Raw genomic sequence first — 19,327 nt, forward strand, 5'->3', positions numbered from 1 at the left:
AACAGAGTTAAATACCTTTTTTTGATAACAGTGATTATATTCTTAATTACACTCAATATTAAATTGTAAAATATTTCCAGAAGAGTACAATCTTAATTCATACAGCAGGCAAAGAACCAGAGGAGAACAGGGGCCTGGAAGTGGGGAGGTGTTGGAATTTCCAGTCTGCTTTTAAAAAGCACTGTGTATGGCTAACGCTTTTTCCTTCCATCTATCTATCCATCCATCCAACCATCCATTCATCCATCCATCCATCCAAATGTGATTGTGGCCCTTCTGACAAGTCACACACTTCTTTCCATGAAACAATCACTATTCAAAAGCAAAAGATGAACTTGCAGACGATTTCAGCGTTTGAGGCGTTGAAAGGATCAGCACGGTCCCTTTCGCAGCATTTTCTCAGACTCTACCCAGTTCAGTCGTCCTTCTAAAAACACAAAGACTTAAACTTTGGTACCACCAAAAAGATCCAGGACAGGCATTTTTTGATTTTTGTTTTTTTACTAATAAATGGCTGCTACATTCTATTTTACATGGTTGTCCATGATGCTTTGAGGTCACTTGTCCTTGGGTTCAGAGGAACCTGATTTTTTTTTTGTTTGCTTGCTTTTTAAATTCCCAAGCCCTTCTGTTTTCTCAGTCTTTAAACAAGTCAGATTTCTGAGTGGTGGGTTGTACCTTATAAGAGAACTGCTGCAGAGGGTCGTGTGCTTCTGTTAGTTACAAAAAAAGAAGCAAACGTTACCATTAATAAATTCCAGTGCGTGATTTCTTTACTCAAATATTTACAAAACAGCGCTGCATTTATCCCTTTGATTTCATAGCTTTACATTCACGTGTAACAGGTAAAAGAACGCTTATTCACCAAGGGTGTCATCTAGTGGTTAAACTGGGAAATTTGAACTAGGATGCCAGGGGCTGTCCTTGGCTCTACCACTGAGGCTAGGAACAGACGTTGCATTTGTCCCTGGACAAGTTATGCCTGTGTTTGTCCCGGCACAGAAATAGCCCTGGATTGGAGTGTGTACACATCACCCGTCTAATCAGGGTTTAAAGAGTGGCTGAATACATTGCTGCTTTTCTGCCATTGATTCGATGATGCAATCCCAGGGTAACCATTCAGATGCACTGTGCAAGTCCATGGACAAACTGTTGTTACTTCTTATCCCATGAACTTTATCCCATTGCACTTTGTCCCAGGATAAAAAGGTTTAACCCAGGATAAATGTGATGTCTCTTTGTAGCCTGAGTCCCTATATGATTCTAGTCAATTTACGTCTTCCTGGGAGCATCCATATGTGCCCTTTGTGCATCTATACGTGCCCCTTAGCAAGTACTAAATGACTACACAGTACCCGCCGGTACTGCATAGTCTCGGCAGCGCACAGGTCGTTTTCGACCCTACTGCACAGTAGCAATGAGCTCGTTGGGCAGTGTCACAGTTAGTGCCTGCCAATGCTGCGTTGCCATAGTGATGAGCTACTTTGCCATAGCTTGTCGCTATGGCGATGTAACATCTCGTGTAGACATGCCCACGTTGTACCTCAGTTAACACCACGCATAAAAAGAATACAGATTATAAAGAGGACAGAGATAGACTTTTCCCTGGGTCTAGGGATGAAACTATGAACAATGGCCTCAAACTGCAGCAGAAGAAATTAAGGTTGGAGAATTGGAAGAACTTTCTGACTGCGAGGGTGGCCAAGTACTGGAACAGAGAAGTTGTGAAATCTCCATCCTTGGAAATTTTCATGAACAGGTTAGACAGAGTTGGTTGGGATGGTTTAGTCAGGGATTTTCCTGCCTTGAGATGGATTAAATGATTTTGTGGGTCTGTACGGTCTGAACACCAACTTGGCATACAATTCAAACAGGTTACCAGGGCTGGATCATATGACTTTGCGAGGTCCCTTCCAGCCCTACTTCCCTATGATGCTATGATCCATGAGCAGGGTAGCTGATAAAAAAGGAGCATCTCACCAGGCAAACTATGTGGCAGCAGAGGTTTTGCTGAGGAATGGTGATTGCAGTATAGGTGTCAGTATACGTTACGGTAGGAAGGCTAATATTTGCTTTGAGAGCTTCTCTTTGATATTCGCAGTAGAATGGGATAGCAAGGCTACTCAAGGACCATGTTCATTCAGACAAGTCAGGCCTTACTTGATTAGCCTGCAGTTGTTCAGAAATACAAAGATCCTCTGTTTCCCTCAGTGTATGTGTGTGAGCATGCATGCACGCACGCATTCGCACACATACACACAAACACATGTTTCCTCTGGAGGCAGCTCTGTTTAGCTTGGCACATTGAGAATCAGAAATTGCTTCCAGCAATATGGTTGCGATTCTCTGCTTGGCTGATTTAGCTTAGCATTTAAGTAACCACTAATCTTTCAAAAGCACTAGGGTCTACTTAGAGAAATCCCTGTTGTCTGCAGGGATGGTGTGTCACTGAAAACAAAAACAGCATGAGAAATGCATCAATCCTTCGTGCTCTCCGCGCATAAGGATGAGGCATCCCACCTGCTGGCAGAGTGGTTCCAACAGCTTCTTTTTTAGGGAATGTCTGGTTTTGAAAACCTGGTCCCAAGCAGGAAAGAATTAGGAGCCTAATGCCGTGGTCAGGCAAGGTATTTCATTTTAGATCAGCTCTTCGTTGATTGAATTACCCTGCTGCAGGTCCCAACCCCCTTCTCTTTCAGGGATTTTTTTGTATTAAACTTATTAACCTGTTTGAATTGCATGCCAAGGTGGTGTTCGGATAGTCCAGGATCTGCCGAGGCATTAAGAGTCTATGGTTCACACACATTCGTATAAGAACCCGTGCAGAGGAAAATAAATGCAATGATTTCACTGACTTTGTAACTCTCTACCTGTGCACTGATGTGGTACAGGGGCTGGAGTAATTTGTCTGGCTTGTATCTGTTTATGCCTATGCTTGTTGCTTCTAAATATTTTTTGTGGTCATTAGTATTTTTATGTTCATATTTTTTGCTCCAATCCAGGGCTGGGCCATAACAACTCTAAGTCTGCTCTATGTGCTTTCTTCCTCCACACTCCTAACCCCCTCTCTTTTTTCCTTCACTAGTACAGAGAAGCTAGGGGTCACTAGCTAATGGAAATCAGCTCCCTGCTCTGCCTATTCCTTTTTCCTTTAAAGACAAGTGCCCTAATAGTGTACCCATTTCCTTCTCCTCCCTTTCATTAGCTCAGCTAACAACTCTTCTCCAAATGTGTGTTAGTATCCCCCATAGAGAACAAAGCTTAATAACACCTTTGGGCAGCTGGAGAAATTAGTATAATGTGCATCTGATACCACAGCAGCTCATCTATAGGGTGTTTCCCTACCAAGGAAACCCCACAATCTGGGCCTGTGTTACATTTATAACTTGCTAGCAACATTTAGGTATCATCAGAGTAGAGTCACAAACATATAAACCGTAAGCAGAGCTTTTAGACCAGTACTAGTAGCATCCCTGCTGTGAAACACAGGGAATGCCCTAATACTTGCAATGCTATATACAGAAATAGGCCAGCTGAACCATCTGTAGAGTACGCTCATCAGCTCACCTTTTAGCTTTTGCTGAGGTGCGTGCCGAGCTTTTCTTTCCTGATCAAGCTTGCTGCATAGGGAATCTGTAATGACACAGAGCCAAAAACATTACAGTAAGCTGAGAGTTTGGTAACAAGGTCACTTTAATAGGCTGGGATCCTTGGAAAAGAGCTTATTTCACATGGCTACATTATTTTAGGGCGAGATGCTTTGAACTAAAGCAAGAAGGCCTTTAAACTATGGGCAAGTGGTAAGGAAGGTAAAGTGGAAAGAAAATGAGAAGGTTGCAAGTCAAGATACCTTACCAGTTCTTACATAGCGGTATGTGCATTATGTGGTTTGATTTTATTTTTATTGGTAGTCTAGGAACCAATATAGTAGCAAAAACAAGCGCCTGCAGAATAAAGCAGGAAATTATTTCTGTCTGTACATATAAAATAATCTGATTCTGCACACGTCTATACCAGCAGATGGCCAAAGATGTCAAAGTTACCCCAATTTTCCACCCATGTGAGAGAGAGCCCCTCTGTTGCAAGTAGTAACTAATGAAAATGGAAGAACGCAGAAAGCGATGCATTCGTGAGACAGCATGGTCATTGAGAATGACACACATAACAGGCTTTTAGGAATGATATAAAGGACTGTCCTGTGCTAATGTTGAAATTTTAGAATACCATAAAACCAAATCCCCCAAACATTTCATCATAGGAAACCAAACTACTAGCTATCTAGTGTGTTTTAATCCTGACTTAAATGTTCAGAGCACCTTCACTGTGATTTCAAAATGCGCTTGTTTTTATTCCCAGCTGAAACTGCACTCACAAATGCTCTGCACACACCGGTAGATCAGTCAAGCTTAAAGAATGAAGTTGCACAAATAAACAGGTAACTACATTGGAAAATGCATTAGAAAGTTTAAACAACTCACTTTGCACATACACCTGCATCTGACACAGGAAGACAAGCAAGGGATATCTCTTATTGGACCAAGTGTGTAGTTAGGTGAGATGTTACACAAACTTTTGGGCACAAAGTACCCTGAGTTTGTTCTCGCAACAAATATTGTGTAGGCTTCAATTATGCAATTATTTTTGAAAATCCATCCCTCTGTATTCTCTTTAAGCCATAGCATTGTAAAGCCCTGTTCTGGTGCGTTGCACTGTGTATATTGAATAGTCTCACTGAGCTTGTGTAAGTCACTGTATCTCCAGGCCTGGACAGACAACATGTTTCCAACAGTGAAAACAAAGTAGTCAATAAATGATGAAAACCCCTACACTGAAGTAACTCTGCCCAGTCTGATGCAGAAATACTCTACAAAAAATTAGAAGTCAAGCTCCAATGGTATAGCTTAAAATGGCTTAGATGTCATCAGCCTGCTTCCAGCCCAGGGTAGCTATTTGCTAAGACAACTAGACTATTTCCTGCTTCGTGGTAGCAAGGTGTAGGAAGAATCACCTGCTGTAGGCAGCGACCCCAGGACAGCTGTATGTCTGTCCATTCCTATCCCCAGTATAATTTGCATCAGTGTAAAAAAAAAAAAATCAATCCAAATTACTGAGGATGTGTATGGTCTGTCCCTACTCACAGTGCTTACTCGCAGCATGGATGGTACCTGCAACCACATGTGGGATTAGAAGGAAAGTCCCACAGTGGGACTAAATAATGGATCTTCTACAGTTCAGGGATTAACCCAGAGTCTCTCGTTAAGGGTGGTCAGCCTGACATTATGAGGCAGGTAGAAGCTGTACTGAGAAAATGCAAAAATGAATTAAAATGTGAAATCTGCTGGCTAGAGGGTTCCAGTGAACCCACAGAAGTGGTGGGAGGGGAATGCAGGTGTACAGCGGAGGGACCTAAAACATTTGTGACTTTCAAAGCTTGAAATGGTCCAGGATCCAGCTGCTTAAATGGCTACTGCTGCCCCCATCTCCCTTCATAGCAGCAGACAACTGTTGCGGCGCCCTGCTACTCAATCCTTCAGCACCGTCAAGAGCTCCCCCGTCACAGAATCTGTCCCCTCCATCTACACCGTGAACCTAGTGATCTTCAGGGTATGGCACAGGCTGTTTGCTTAGGGTGGTAAACTCCCCCCTCTGCTAACCCTGGGCTATAAGCATCTATTTTCCTGAATTACCCATTTGAGTAACTCATATTCTTTGCCAATAAAACTTACCAGGAGCTACCCAGGCAGAAGGCAGGGTAGATTTGCCCCTTTCTAGACTACATCAGAGATGTATTGCATACACTTTGGTAAGCCAAGGGCTTCAGCAGATGCTTCCCAAACAGTGGGCAGACACCAGCCCTAAAAGGAAGTGCTCCTTTCTCCCCAAACCCTGCAGGAATCTGGAAGACAGAGGCAGACACGCGCACAAAAGGGCTGGCAAGTACCAGCAGCCTGGATGGCTGGTAATTAGGCAGTCAATCTCCCAAGGTCATACTGACCTAGGCAACACAATGAGGCTCATATTGTCACAAATTAGCTTCTCTTAGGCTATCCCTCTAATATATTTGACAGTACAAGCTTCTCCTCCACGTTTGGAGGTATCTATTTTTCCTTCAACGAACGTAGCTATAAGGCCAGCGAAGACATTCCTATTTTGTTCCTAATGGAAGTTAAACTACACAGGGCAGTATAAAACCTTCTACCTCCCCTTTGGAAAAGTAGTTCAAGACATCAGTGCAGCAGTAGGATGAGTAGTGTAACCTAGTCTTTGCTGACAACAGGCTCCCTTTTATGCATTTGTAATGATGACAAATGTAACACCCCCGCACACCTGGGGTTGTGTGTGGTAGTGTGTTCTGGTTTGATGTTCCTGTGTATCTTGTTTGTGCTGTATATTTTGCCTCCTCTTCGACTGAAAGAGAACCACTTCCTCTCCTCGCATTGTGTCCAGACCATTGTCTTAGGAGTCCCTCCAAGGGACCCGTGGAACCAGTTTGGTGACTCTGGCCACTTCACCGGGAGTGCTGGCCACCTTTAAATTACTTGTCTGCATTAGCAGTGTTCAAAGGATGCGGCTTCTGATTTGGACCCTGTGGTGATGTCAGGACAGTTATTTGAGGTTCAGGCCACCTGGGCTGGCTCTCTTTTTCCCTCCTGGGGATGCTGAAGCCTGAAAGCTGAATTGGGAGCCAGAAAGTCTGCTTCCCATGGGGTGGGGGGGTCCCCCTCTTCACTGGAGAAGCAGACTGAAGCTATGTGAAGGCAAAGTCCTGTTCTCTCCCTCTTCTTTCCTCTTTTGCTTTTTTCTGGTTTTTGAGCAGGATGGTGCTGTTGGGGGGAGGGGGAGTATCAATCCCTGCAGCAAACTACCCAAGTCTGAAGCCTAGCAATTTTGCTGGCATGCTCTTGGTTTATCATAGCTGGTTCTTTTGGGTTCATCATAGCTGTTTCTGAGCCCCAGCTGCATGTCTTGCTGGCAGTTTTGGCCACATAGGGCTTGAGTGGGGTGGTACCATGAGTCCTAGTGCAGACTGCCCAGGAAACAGGGTCTTAGCAGTCACTGGCCCCCATGTTGGGGATTGTAGTGTCTCAGTGTAGTGGTACAGTTGAGACTGGATATCCAGACTGAAGCCATAAGCCTGGGCTGCTTTAGAGCTATTGCATTTCAGCCTACCAGTGTGGGGATGAATCCCAGCCATATGTTGGCTGACAGATTTAGGCCAGGGTGAAGCCCTGGCACTTCTTGTCTGTGCCATATAGGCTTGGCTGGCTTTTGGCTGCCTAGTCCAGGGCCAGCAAAATAGGTCTGGGCCATCTTTTGTCCCTTTTGCAATTTATGCCCCAACCAAGCAGTGTGGTTGGGTGCAGGTTGCAGTTCAGGTCCAAGCCAAGATAGGCCTGCCCCCTCTTTTCTTGTTTCATAGCTGTCAGGTCTCAGTATAGCAGTGCAGCGGAAACTAAATCTCCGGGCTGCAGCCAAATAGGTCTGGCGCTCTTTTGTTGTATGTTCAGGCCCTGGTGCAGGACAGGCGTGAATCCCCCTTTTATTGCTTTACAGCTGTGGTGTCTCAGCACAGCTGTATTGCTGAGCCCCGCTGTATGTTCGCTGCATGTCTGGGCCTGGCACATGTTGTTGCTTTTATAGCTCTATGTCCTGACCAAGCAGCATGGTCGGTGCTGGTTGCAGTTCAGGCTCCTTTGCTGTTTGGTTGGCTTTCCTGCCCCAGCAGAGCTGGGATTAGAACTAGAAACTTTGGGGGTGCGATATGCTGACAAGAGCTGCAGTTAACTCCTTAAAGCTACTATGTGGCAGTGGAAATCAGTGCTACAGCTTTGCAGGGAGCAAGGAGGGGCCCTTGCAAAGTAAAAGGACCTACACTCTCTAGCAACTCCCTGCAGCATGGTGAAGCCATGGAGCAGCTCAAAGGACTCTCCAGTGTGGCACCCACTCCCCAGCCCATTGCTGAAGGGCAGGTATAGGGGTGCAGGCCCCCGGAGCTACCTGTTGGGGAGCCCCAAATCCCAGATTGCCTGGGTATGGGTAAAGCCTTCCCAAGAGGGTGCCACCTATAGACTTTGTTTTGTAGTTTGTAGTGTTATAAAATTATAGCTAGTTTCACTTTTGCTTTTTCTTTATAATAAACTTGGATTTTGCATTTACACTGCTTGCGAGGGAAGGGTTGTTGGTTTTAGTGGACATCCTAGTGATTCATGTAGTGTTTCCCAGGTAGTCTGGGTGGCGGCTTCAGCCAAGGTAAAATATATTTAGTACTTCAAAACTGAACCCAGCCCTTGTTGCTGCTGACAGGTGCTCAGCAGAAGGGTTACACAAAAAAGGTAGGAAGAGGAGCAGGAAGGATCATCAAATGGGTGTGGAGATCCACGGTGTTCCTCACCACCCAGATCAAAAGAGTATGCATGGATAATACTACCATCAGCAACAGCAGAAGAAGATGTCAGGGTTTGGATGTCAGCACAGTGCTTTTCCAGTGAATCCCAAGGAGTTTCTGTGCACAGACAGAGACTTCCATCTTTGTGCCCCAATTCTACCTGTAACTCATGTAGTGGTCTGCACTGATTTAAAGTATATACTAAATGGAGGAAAACCCATTTCCCCAGTGCCTCTAATTTAAACAGTGATGTCTAAATCTATTTAGCCAAATACTGTAGAGCTAGATGAGTAGATGCATAACTTAGTCAGAATACTTGTTAGCCACCACAGCCAATCCAAACCACAACACAAATCCACATGGAAAAAGGCACATTATTTAACATATATATCACAAGGTGTTTCTATGGTTTAAACTCTCAAGACACAGACTCTATTTGTGCATCTGGTATTTCTGGACACAATGGGATATACAAAAAATGTAAGAATATGCCTGTATTTTCAACTGGAAAGCATACTTACTGCAGAAGGATTTGCACCCAAACAAAACAGTTCTCCAGTTCTTTCTACCTAGGGCTGTTAGTCATACCTATGCAAAGTGTATAAACACTCTTCTATTCTGCCCAGGTAATGGCATGGGCCAGATCAATGTCACTGGCTGCACAAGGTGCAAAGCACTGAGAACCAGGCCAACTGGCTATAAGCTATCTCAGTTGTATGCTTCAATAACAAAAATCACATGTAAAAGAAATTCTGGACACAGACACAAGCAGAGACAGGTTTGAGGCCCTTTGGAAATCTGACCTTTGATATAGGGGGCATCCATTTTAGTTAACTGAATTAGTGGAAATTCCCCTACTACAAAATGAAAGAGAACCTGTTGGTTTTACCTATTTAATATACATATAGACTCAACAGGTGTATTAACATTACACACACACACACTTTTTTCTGTTTTTTTTGCAAACAATAATTCCAGCATGTCATCGGTTCATTTTTAAACTGGAATTTACCAGGTTCCATCTCATTCACCTAAAGTACATCCAGCGACCCTGACAGGTACAAGTTTAATTTCTCTCGGTCAAAAGGTAAATGGATTGGAGGAAAATCTCACTTGCTTATTCAACACATCAGCTTTCTGTGTATTCAGAGTCCAAACTCAGAGTCCAGGTTCAGGCACAGAAGGCAGTGTTATTGCAGAGGTGCGAGCTGGAATCGATTTGAGCTCCTGCCTCAGCGTTGCTGACACATCTCAATGGTAAGGCCAAATGAAAGGACCAAGTTCCCTTATTGCATAACTCCACAGTAGACAGGATTTTAATGCAGTAGGACTGCACAGTGTCTCCAAGTGTAGAATTTACCTGTGCTACCATCATTACTGTTAATAATGCATAAGAAAAAGAGAACCAGCCAGAGCACTGCTCTCAAGTTGCCCATCCCTGCCCCATGTCTGAACGTACCCAGTTCTTGGAGCTCACAGCTGTATACTTTGATAACCAAATGACTGAAGCCAAAGCTGATGGGATTGAAATAAGATTCCACTTCCAGACAAAACTACTGAAACTTTGGAGTTTTCCAAGGGGAGAGGAATGCTCTCAAACCCGTGTTCTCCCCATTTCACCTCCACAGGAGAAGCAAACGTATTGGAACATTTCCAGTTAGCTGCTGCAGACTTAAAGGAGCCTGCGACTGATCAGCTCTTTTTAACAAGGCCTGCTGCAGCCCACACAGGATCAACCCCACGCCAGAATTGCGTGCTGCAGTCAGTTATGCCTATGAAAGTCAATACCCATTACAAGGGGTACAACCGGGTCAGGATTTGTCCTATAGGTTCTTTCATGATTAGAAGCTCTGCCCCTGCCAGGCAGGAAATCATAAAATAATCTTCGTGAGCCTGCGGTGGCACTGACATTAAACGCATTGACTGAACGTTATTTTAACTAACCCTTAAACGGAGAACTTTCCACCTGTTCTGTCCTGGCTGCTGCACCATGCAGTAACCACGGCGAAACAGCAGAGGGCACTTCTAGACTGATCCATGGCTGGGCTTCAGGACACCTGTCACTCCCCAGCAAACTCCCTACTTCAAATGTGGATGCTGGCTTAGCAATTTGTCATGTGTTCTGCATTGCAGTTTCACAATGTCATTCAAGAACTGCAATAAAAAAGTGTGCTCAACCTTAGCTGCCTTTGAGGCAATAGTTAAAAATATTATTCCTATATTAACAATCACTGCTTATAGTATAAAGTCGAGAGAAATACCTGTAAAGAAGGCAATTCCAATTTTCATATGCTAACAAGTTTTTAAAAAGCTATACTTTAGGTAAATTTTCTCAAAATTTTACAGATTTTTGTCTGCCAGATGCTTTTTTTTGCATTTGCATTTGCACTTTGCAACGGTTTGCTAAAATTTCCACTGTGCAATTGCTTAGTCAGCAATTAATGTTTCTGAGAAATCTGGATTTAGACTGAGTGAGGTTCTACATGTCTGACCAGCCTACAGCGCGTGCATGCTATATTACAGGCTGCTGTGACGTAGAGCTATATTATCCAGAGTTTTGCCCACTTAAATAAGCATGTGAATAGGATGTATTTAGATTACAGATCCTATATATATAGGATATTACATTTAATATGAGTAACATACTTGTGATGAACAAGTTTTCTATTAATATGCCATATCCTATATAGAGCATATCCTATATGTATATATACACACACACACACTCATATTATATTATATGTTACTCATATTAACTGTTATATAGCAAACAAATTCTGCAATCAATCACACCAGTATAAATTTGGACTATCCCCTGAATAAAGTTAGCAAAGTCACAGAACCCTTTCGTATCATCTTTTCTGCCACGGACCCCGGACCCTTTTCCAAGAGACTGAAGTGGAGCCCCACAATGCGACTGCCCCACGCTGGCAACGCATGGCCTCCCAGCCCGCTCTGCCATTACCTGTCTCTTGGCAGAACCCCAGTGACATATTGCACAACCCCACAGAGCACAGTTTGAAAACCACTGCCCTGATTTTTTGATCTTAACGAGGACCCTGTGAACTTTTCCTAGTGTTTTTCTAACATGCATCCCAAAGTGAAAACAAGGAGACGCTTCCTCTGCCTGAAGAAGGGTGTTCGTACCTGAAAGCTTGCAAAGAATTTTTCCAACTATTAGAGTTGGTCTCATAAAAGATATCGGATTTACCCAAAGAGCCCTGTCTGCCAAAGTGAAGACAATGTATTTTTATTCTTGTTCATAAGGGTAGTTATAAAGAGGATGGTGATAGTCTGTTCACTATGACCATAGGTGACAAGATAAAAAGTAGCTGTTTTAAACTGCAACAAGAGAAATTTAGACGGGATAGTAGAAAGAACTTTCTAACTCCAAGGATGGTTAATTACTGGAACAGATTACCTAGGGAGGCTGTAAAATATTAAGAGCAGTTTACGCAAACACTTGACTCCTGAGTTGTCTTCCAGCCCTCTTTTTCTAGGAGTCTATAAAAAAGCAACTCCCTGAACCCTGCAATCTTTTCCTGTTCCCCATAAATAAGAGAAACTGTCCCTAGAATGGAGATCTGGGAGATTTGGTTTAAAATATTGGCTCAGATCTGCAGCCTGATGCATTAGAGAGGAAATCCATTCATTCTCTGGTTAGGAGAGGGTGAAACCATATCCGTGCAGTGAACACAATATGACATAGCATTAAGGCTGTATGGGCTCCAGTCCTGTAAAACTCTTACCCACACACTTAGATTTATTTTACTCACTGAAGAAATCCCGGTGAAGTGGATGAGGCTAATTAGATGCCAACAGTTAAAAGCCCTTATCTAAGCATTTGCCTGGCTGGAGACATGATCCTACTGCTACTAAACCACTCACAACATTGGACATGCATTCTTCATAGAATCATAGACATGAGGGTTGGAAAGGACCTCAGGAGGTCACATCTAGTCCAACCCCCTGCTCAAGGCAGGACCAGCCCCAACTAGATCATCCCAGCCAGGGCTTTGTCCAGCTGGGTCTTCAAAGCCTCCAAGGATGGAGATTGCACCACCCCTCTGGGTAACGTGTTCCAGTGCTTTAGTACTGTCCTGGTGAGAAAGTTTTTCCTCACATCTAACCTAAACTTCCCTTCCTGCAACTTGAGACCATTGCTCCTGTCTAACATCAAATGTTGACATCTAGCTGGGGTCATCTGCCCAGGGCAGAGGGTCGGACTCGATGATCTACTGAGGTCCTTTCCAACCCTAAAGATCTATGAAATCTATTAAATGGAAGAAGCCGCATGGCCTCAAGAGCATGAGAAAGTAGAAGAGTGTGGGGAATAAGAGCAGGAAATTCAAAGTCTATACATAACTTCTACAGCAGGGTTGGGTTTTCTGCAGTCAGTCTCTCAAGTCGGTGGGAGTGTGGGGGCAGCCAGCACCACTAGAAATCAGACCACTCCCCTCTGTGCATAACTGCAGATTGATGACTTTGACAACTGCAGCTGTCAGCATTACTTTTACAACCCAACTCACCTAGAGAAAACAATAGTAACCAAAGACTGGATGCCCCAGGATCACACAAGGCAAATTCAGAGGATGAGACGCAGAACTGATCCAGGTAAGCAAGGCTATTTAGGAACAACTCCTGCCCTTGGAACAGCTGAGTGATGCAAGGGATATCATTCTGTATGGGGAAGGCTAAATACAAAAGTACTATTTTCTAAAACCCTTCAGCTTACTAAATAGTTGGCTCTCCAGGAAAGATCACCTGCTGTTCTGTTCTCCAAAGTAACCAAACCTTAGTAGAATTATTTAAGAAACAACCTCAATTTCTAGCTCTGTTGTCTGCATCAGTTTGGGTAGGATCATGGGAAGGGGGCTAATTCCCTAAAAAACCCACTGTATGTACAATCACCCGTGTGTGTGTATGTGCACACGCATAAAGGCCTTTTTCATGTTACATGTACACATGAGAAATGTAGCATCTGTTGGTACAAATATTTGCTGTGCTTTGTAAATCTGAACCTTTTCGTTGTGTAAATTAACTTTTTTTCAGAACGATTATGCAGAGAGCCACCAAAGGGTGTAGACACCTATTAGATCTGGGCTACGCAGTGACCTTTTGGTAAAGGTGTGATTTCATCCTTAGGCACTAATGCTAGGGGCTGCATCTTCAGCAATCTGTGCAAGATATTTAACTCTTTAATGGTCACTGGATAGGCAAACTTGCCTGCCTCTCATTGGAGGTGTACATCTCTTTGTGGAGTCAACACATGGAAAGTAGTTCCATTTAGTAGAAATGTGAAGACACATCTGATTACTGTATGCAAGTAAATCTCCTGGTAATTAGACTTTAAACCAGCTGAGAAAACTGCACTCCCAAATCTTGCTATGTACAGGCTCAGTAATTGTACATCTGCACGGCTTCAGAAACAAAAGTGGAAGAATTTATCAATGGAGACAAGCAGAAGAAAAGGATAGGTCTTTACTGGTTTTAGTGGAGGAGAACAACTTACAATTTGTAACTGCTGTACCATTTCTTCTCTGTACGCCAGCTCCCGTTTCATCTGATCTTGAAAATTATCTGTGTGGATTGAAGAGAAAAATGCAGGTGCATTAATTAAGATATCAACCTGCACAACAGAAGTTAGTATAAATAAAGTAAAACTACCACTAAAGAGTTTGAGGAACACTGTAATAATTTATTTGCAACACTCTCTCCCACCGAGGGCCCTCTTGATGAAAGCTGCCTGTCTGGGATTGAACACTGTGGACCACAGAAAAAAAAGTTTAGGATAGATCAGGTGCAAGTGTTTCACACATGATTGGGTTTTCAAATTTAGGCAGCTACATTTGGAAGTCTAACATTTATCAGACATCTTGTGTGGTTTTCTCAGTGGGCCCGAGACTGTAGCTGTTGCTCCGGCAAAACTTCCTCGGACCAGAGTGAGAAGAACAAAATCTCTATGGGCGCATCTACATGTGTGCTTTAATGTGCATTAGCCTATTGTAATATGCATTAAAGCGTCACTAAAAACCTGTGCTTTGTAGCTAACGTGCACAACAATAGGCTAATGAGCATTGTGTCACTTAAACACTATGCTCTTTAGTTAATGCACATTAAGACAGACTAATGCGCATTCTTCTAGTACCTCACAATGGAGGTACTAGATTTAATGTGCCTTAACTAAAGCGTGTTAATGCACATGTAGACGCGCCCTATAGGAGCAAAAAATTGGCTCTTATTTATACCAATGTACGCCCACTGACTGAACTGAAAACACACGTTGGTGCCTTACAATCATGCTCAGAAATACTGCCATCTTGGCTCTAGTCACTAGGCTATAATGTGAAAAAGTTACATCACCACTAGTTTCCAATGAAAGCGATTGTGAGCACTGCACTCAATGCTGTCAGCACGTGCTGGCTGTGTGCCCGGCAAACCTGCCTAATCAGACCTCTCAGGGGATTTTGGTGGAGTGCTGCCTACCCAGTAAATCCCAGATGGCCTTAAGCAGGGCTTGAGCACCTAAGTCTTCGTCTCAGCCAAGATGGCAGCTCTTCTCATCATGCTGAGAGTTAGGTGTCTAAGTACATTTCCATCAAAACTTAAGTGCCCGTGGCCTGTCAAGTACATAAGCAATAGTTAGGGACTTTGTGGATCACCCGCTTGGACTTGGGCACTTGGGTTATTTATACATGTGCTCTGGGAGGTGTGGGGGGCACTTTAATTAAAGTGGCTCTAACAACTGCTCTAATTAAAGTGCCCAGAGCGTCACATGTATCAGCGTCCCTGTGCTGAAAAATGGCAGCGAAGGCACTTTAACTAAAACTCATCAAACGAGCTTTAGTTAAAGTGCCCCCGCCACCATATTTCAATGTGTGGAATTTTTCAGAGTGTGGTAATTACCGCGCTCCAGCTGACTCGATTAATTGAGTCTGCTCTGACATGTTGTAATTACAGCACATTGGAGCAGCCTCACTGCATGTGTATAGGTGCCCTTAAACTCTGTCTCAAATACACCGTCAGATCAGGCCCTTAGTCTTTTTGTGTCTTATCTGACCACCTCTCTAGGACTGTTCTGTCTCACAGGGTGTTTGCTCGGATACTACAACAATGAAGGTCATGTCAGTGTCTAAAATGCATGGACAGATTACAGTCTATGAACATCTGATGAGGAGGAACAGCAAGGGGGCAGAGGAACTACAGAATGACTCGAGGAAGTATATGGATGAGTGATAATATGACATTTAAAATTAAACCTAGGAGAATTTGATCTGAACATCAGAAAAAATGCCCTGAGAGTGAAGTTTCTTGCAATGTGGAGCATCCTCTCCTAGGGAAGTAACTAGAACTCCATTATTCCAAGTCACTGGGAATTGAACCAGATGAGACCAAAGGCCTGGGGGATACACTGTAAGAAACAATCCCGCACTACCACAGAAAATGGATGAGATGACCATGTAGTTTTGCTTCAACTCTAATTTCTCCGATTTTAAGTTGGCATTTGCAAAATCCTAATCTGTTCCAGCAAGGAAGAGCAGCTAACAAACATGAGACACTTTTGCAATTCCTGCAAAGATGTCTCTCTTGTTTCTGATATGCTTATAAAGAGGGAGCAAAATACTATTATTGGGTGGACATGCATTTCCTGTGGATAGGTTCTTCACACAGGCAGACATTATGTCTGGAGGCCATGGGTGCTACAGCAATATGCAGATAATAAAACAGTGCAAGGAATAGAGACTCAGGACTATTATAATCATCTTCATCATCATCATCATCATTATTGTTGCTGTTGTTGTTATTCACCATCCTGAGCCAAAACATCAGGCGGTATGGCCCCAAAGAAACAATCATCATCACGCCGTTAAAAGAGCTTGCAAATACGGACAGTTCTTGTTAAACATTTTTCATTTATAGCAGCTGAGTATGTGATCCAAAAAGCGTTTTAAAAAAAAGGGAGAAACACAGGACATTGTGGGACTGCTGCATGTGGCAGCGGCTAGGCTACTCCTTTAGTGTTCACAATGTGCTCAGTGCTGTGCAGACATGCAGGACGTGGGTCTTGCCCTGAGGGCCCGACAGACTAAGCTGTGGGAGATAACTCTAGAGGCAGCGTTTCCTAGAGGCAGTGATAGGTTTGCCTTGCAGGGGCAGGTATTGGTTTACTGTTAAGGGGGGAGATGAATCCTTTCCTCTGTTTTTAATCCCTCTGATTGTGGAGGTGCTGAACAATCCGGTTGGAAACAAGGGCTCCTACTTATTCACAGGTGATGGACAGAAGAGGCAGCACCAACACTGTAAGGACAAGGGCAAGACAGCCCAGAACTACTCCAACAGCGTGCCTCCATCCTGGCCAGGCCCGGGGAGGTCAGCGTCCAAGACCCGTTCTGTCTTCGGTTGAATTTTTCCAGGTCACACAGAGAGTCAGGACGGCTTTCTACTTCCAGGTTCTTTCTTTCAATGTCGTCCATCCAGTTTAATAGATGAATTAAATCTATTTTCCTCGTATAACTCATTTTTGGTACCTTCAATTCCAAGCCATTTTAACTTCTTTTTAATAAGATCCTGGGATATTTATCTTTCTGGCCCTTAATGGGACAACTCCATTACAAGATCTCAACAAGGAGTGAAGCCCAGACTTGCAGGTTTCTGGACCCTGAATCAAAGGAGCAGCTCCTTCTGCGGATAGCAGCGCTTTTTCCTCTCGGTGGACGAGGGTACGACATTTAGCCTGTGTTCCACCTGCTTGGTTTATAAACGCTCAGTTTCTCATCCTAGCTATATATGGTAGGGTTTTTTTGGTAAATCTAAATCTGCAAATGGGTTTTACGGTCAGCTGCATTTGTTGTTTATCGCACACTAGTTGTTTTTCTATTTTAACCTAGAGTAACATTGACCACTACTTTGTGGTACATTAAAACCACCTATTTTTCAAGCTGATGTATGTGTTTGCCACTTCCTTGGTCAGCAGCACGCATTCTTTTCTTTCATTTGAATTGTATTTCATGTGGTTTAATTGCAGCGTTTATTTACATGGCAATGATGGGGCATTAATTTTACTTTGAACAAAAGGATAAATGAGTGACCTGAATGGCAAGATTCCAAGATGCCCTTTTTATGCGACCGTGCGTATCATTTGCGTAGCTCCCAACATTTATTTTATGATGACCTGGCTCCTAAACCCAAGCAGTCACTGAATTTATACTGAATATTGGGTTACTCTTCTTTCATAAATATTCCACATAACCTCTGGCTTTTATTTTCCCCATAATTTACAATGTCCAAATGTATTTGTAGTTGGCCTATAGATGGAGTTGTACTTGAAGGTCTGCCTTGGCTTTTCTTAGCTTTCTCAAATTCTTCCCATCTTTAAGGGGGAAAGCTACAATTGATCTTTATGAGCATGAATATAGTGTTTGGGCTCCTCCCCCCGACTTCAATTAAGGTACAAAGTGCCACAACATTTTTTCTCCTTTATTTAACCTCAGGAGTATCATGTATAATGAGTCTTGCCCTTGCTGGAATGACACCGAACTGCTGAAGTTTGAGGGTCTGAATCTTGGGCACCAAAAGCAGTTTGCCCAAGGGGCTGTCAGTGCTTTCCGTCAGGTAAGAGGTAACAGAAGCCGGACGTGTTTTAAACAGTCTGACAACTGGATGGGGAAAGGTTTTTGGTTTTAATTTCCAGCCTGTTGTGCACTCAAAAGCCCAATGATTCTCTGTCTATACAGACCGAGGGTAAAAGGAGACTACAGATGACCTAGTGTCAAATTTTAAAAAACCAGACAGAAACAGCCTTTTAAAAACAGCAAAATCCCAACCCAGCTTGAAGGCCACCTCCTGACATCATGAAGGAGCAGGTAAGAGAACGAGTCATTCTATTTTTTTTCCTATAGAGGCCACATTGCATCCTGGACCTGTCATTCCTCACAGGCACACATGGCTACGGCCGACTGCCTGCTCAGAGAGCCGCCTGACCATCATGTCTGCCACACAATAGGCTGCACGTGGGAGGAGCAGCGCTGCGGTGTTGAGCACTGCATTGTGCAGCACTGTCAGCAGCAGCTTGGTCCTTCTAGCTTTATTGAATCATATGCATGACAAATCCATCGGGCACATTGTAACTCTGGCGTCATCCCTGGCCAGGTTGTTCCTTGCAATTATTTTCCAATGCTGGTTTGAAAGGCAGTGAGTCTGTCCCCATGCCCTGCAGGAGACAATTCCACGTGCTAACAGTCTCATCAAGTTCCTCACCATCTTTCACTGGCATGGCATATTCCATCACTTCTTCCTGGCCCAAATTATCATCAAGAGTCAAAGAACAGAGTCCACCTCCCCAGGGAAAGTGCAGAGATGACCACAGTGCTCTTACATGTATAGTATGTATAATGTATAGTACGTATAGACCGGCCCCTGCCAGCATCATTTAGAATGACCTCCAGGTTGCTCCAAGTCATTACTGGCTGCAAAGGTTTCCAAAGGACTGATACCAAAGATGGGCAAAGAAGGAACCCTTAATCACATCTCCCAAAACCTTCTCAGCCTGAATATCTATGACATAAGTCCACCTACAATGACACGTGGTTGGTTATGCTGACTTTTGGATCACAATACACTGGTGGGACAGGCTGGAGCCCAGTGCTCACATCCTAACCCTGGATGCCCTGTGTTTTCAACAGGTAGGGAGAGAATTGCAAACAGTATTTGAGATTGTCTTTTTAAATACTATATAAAAGTAATACTATATAAAATCCAGATTCAAGTTTACACCTAAATGTCCTGCCTCTGCAGGTCCTGAAAGCAAATGGTAGAAATCTCAGTGATGTCTTCAGAATGGCCAAGCCCAGCGCTCCAGGATCACAAACACTCATAAACATGATTCACCTATCATGTCATAAGCTCACAATAAAAGACAGTGGCATTTTGCAAGCAACAATG

General features: G+C 43.6%; 1 protein-coding gene across 1 annotated transcript in view; it reads right to left on the reverse strand.

The window, feature by feature from the left end:
- Window positions 1-518: 518 nt before the first annotated feature.
- Window positions 519-19,327, reverse strand: part of LOC102375590 (SKI family transcriptional corepressor 2-like) — a gene marked incomplete at its 5' end in the record, with an annotated part of 36,944 nt that continues 18,135 nt past the window's right edge. The window contains 3 exons of the mRNA XM_006038351.3: window positions 519-713; window positions 3,568-3,633; window positions 13,899-13,966. Of these exons, the coding sequence (XP_006038413.1) occupies window positions 3,571-3,633; window positions 13,899-13,966 (131 nt within the window). The remainder of the gene's footprint in view (window positions 714-3,567; window positions 3,634-13,898; window positions 13,967-19,327) is intronic.

The sequence above is a fragment of the Alligator sinensis genome, unplaced genomic scaffold (genome assembly GCF_000455745.1).
Source record: "Alligator sinensis unplaced genomic scaffold, ASM45574v1 scaffold1932_1, whole genome shotgun sequence".
Classification (NCBI taxonomy): domain Eukaryota; kingdom Metazoa; phylum Chordata; order Crocodylia; family Alligatoridae; genus Alligator; species Alligator sinensis.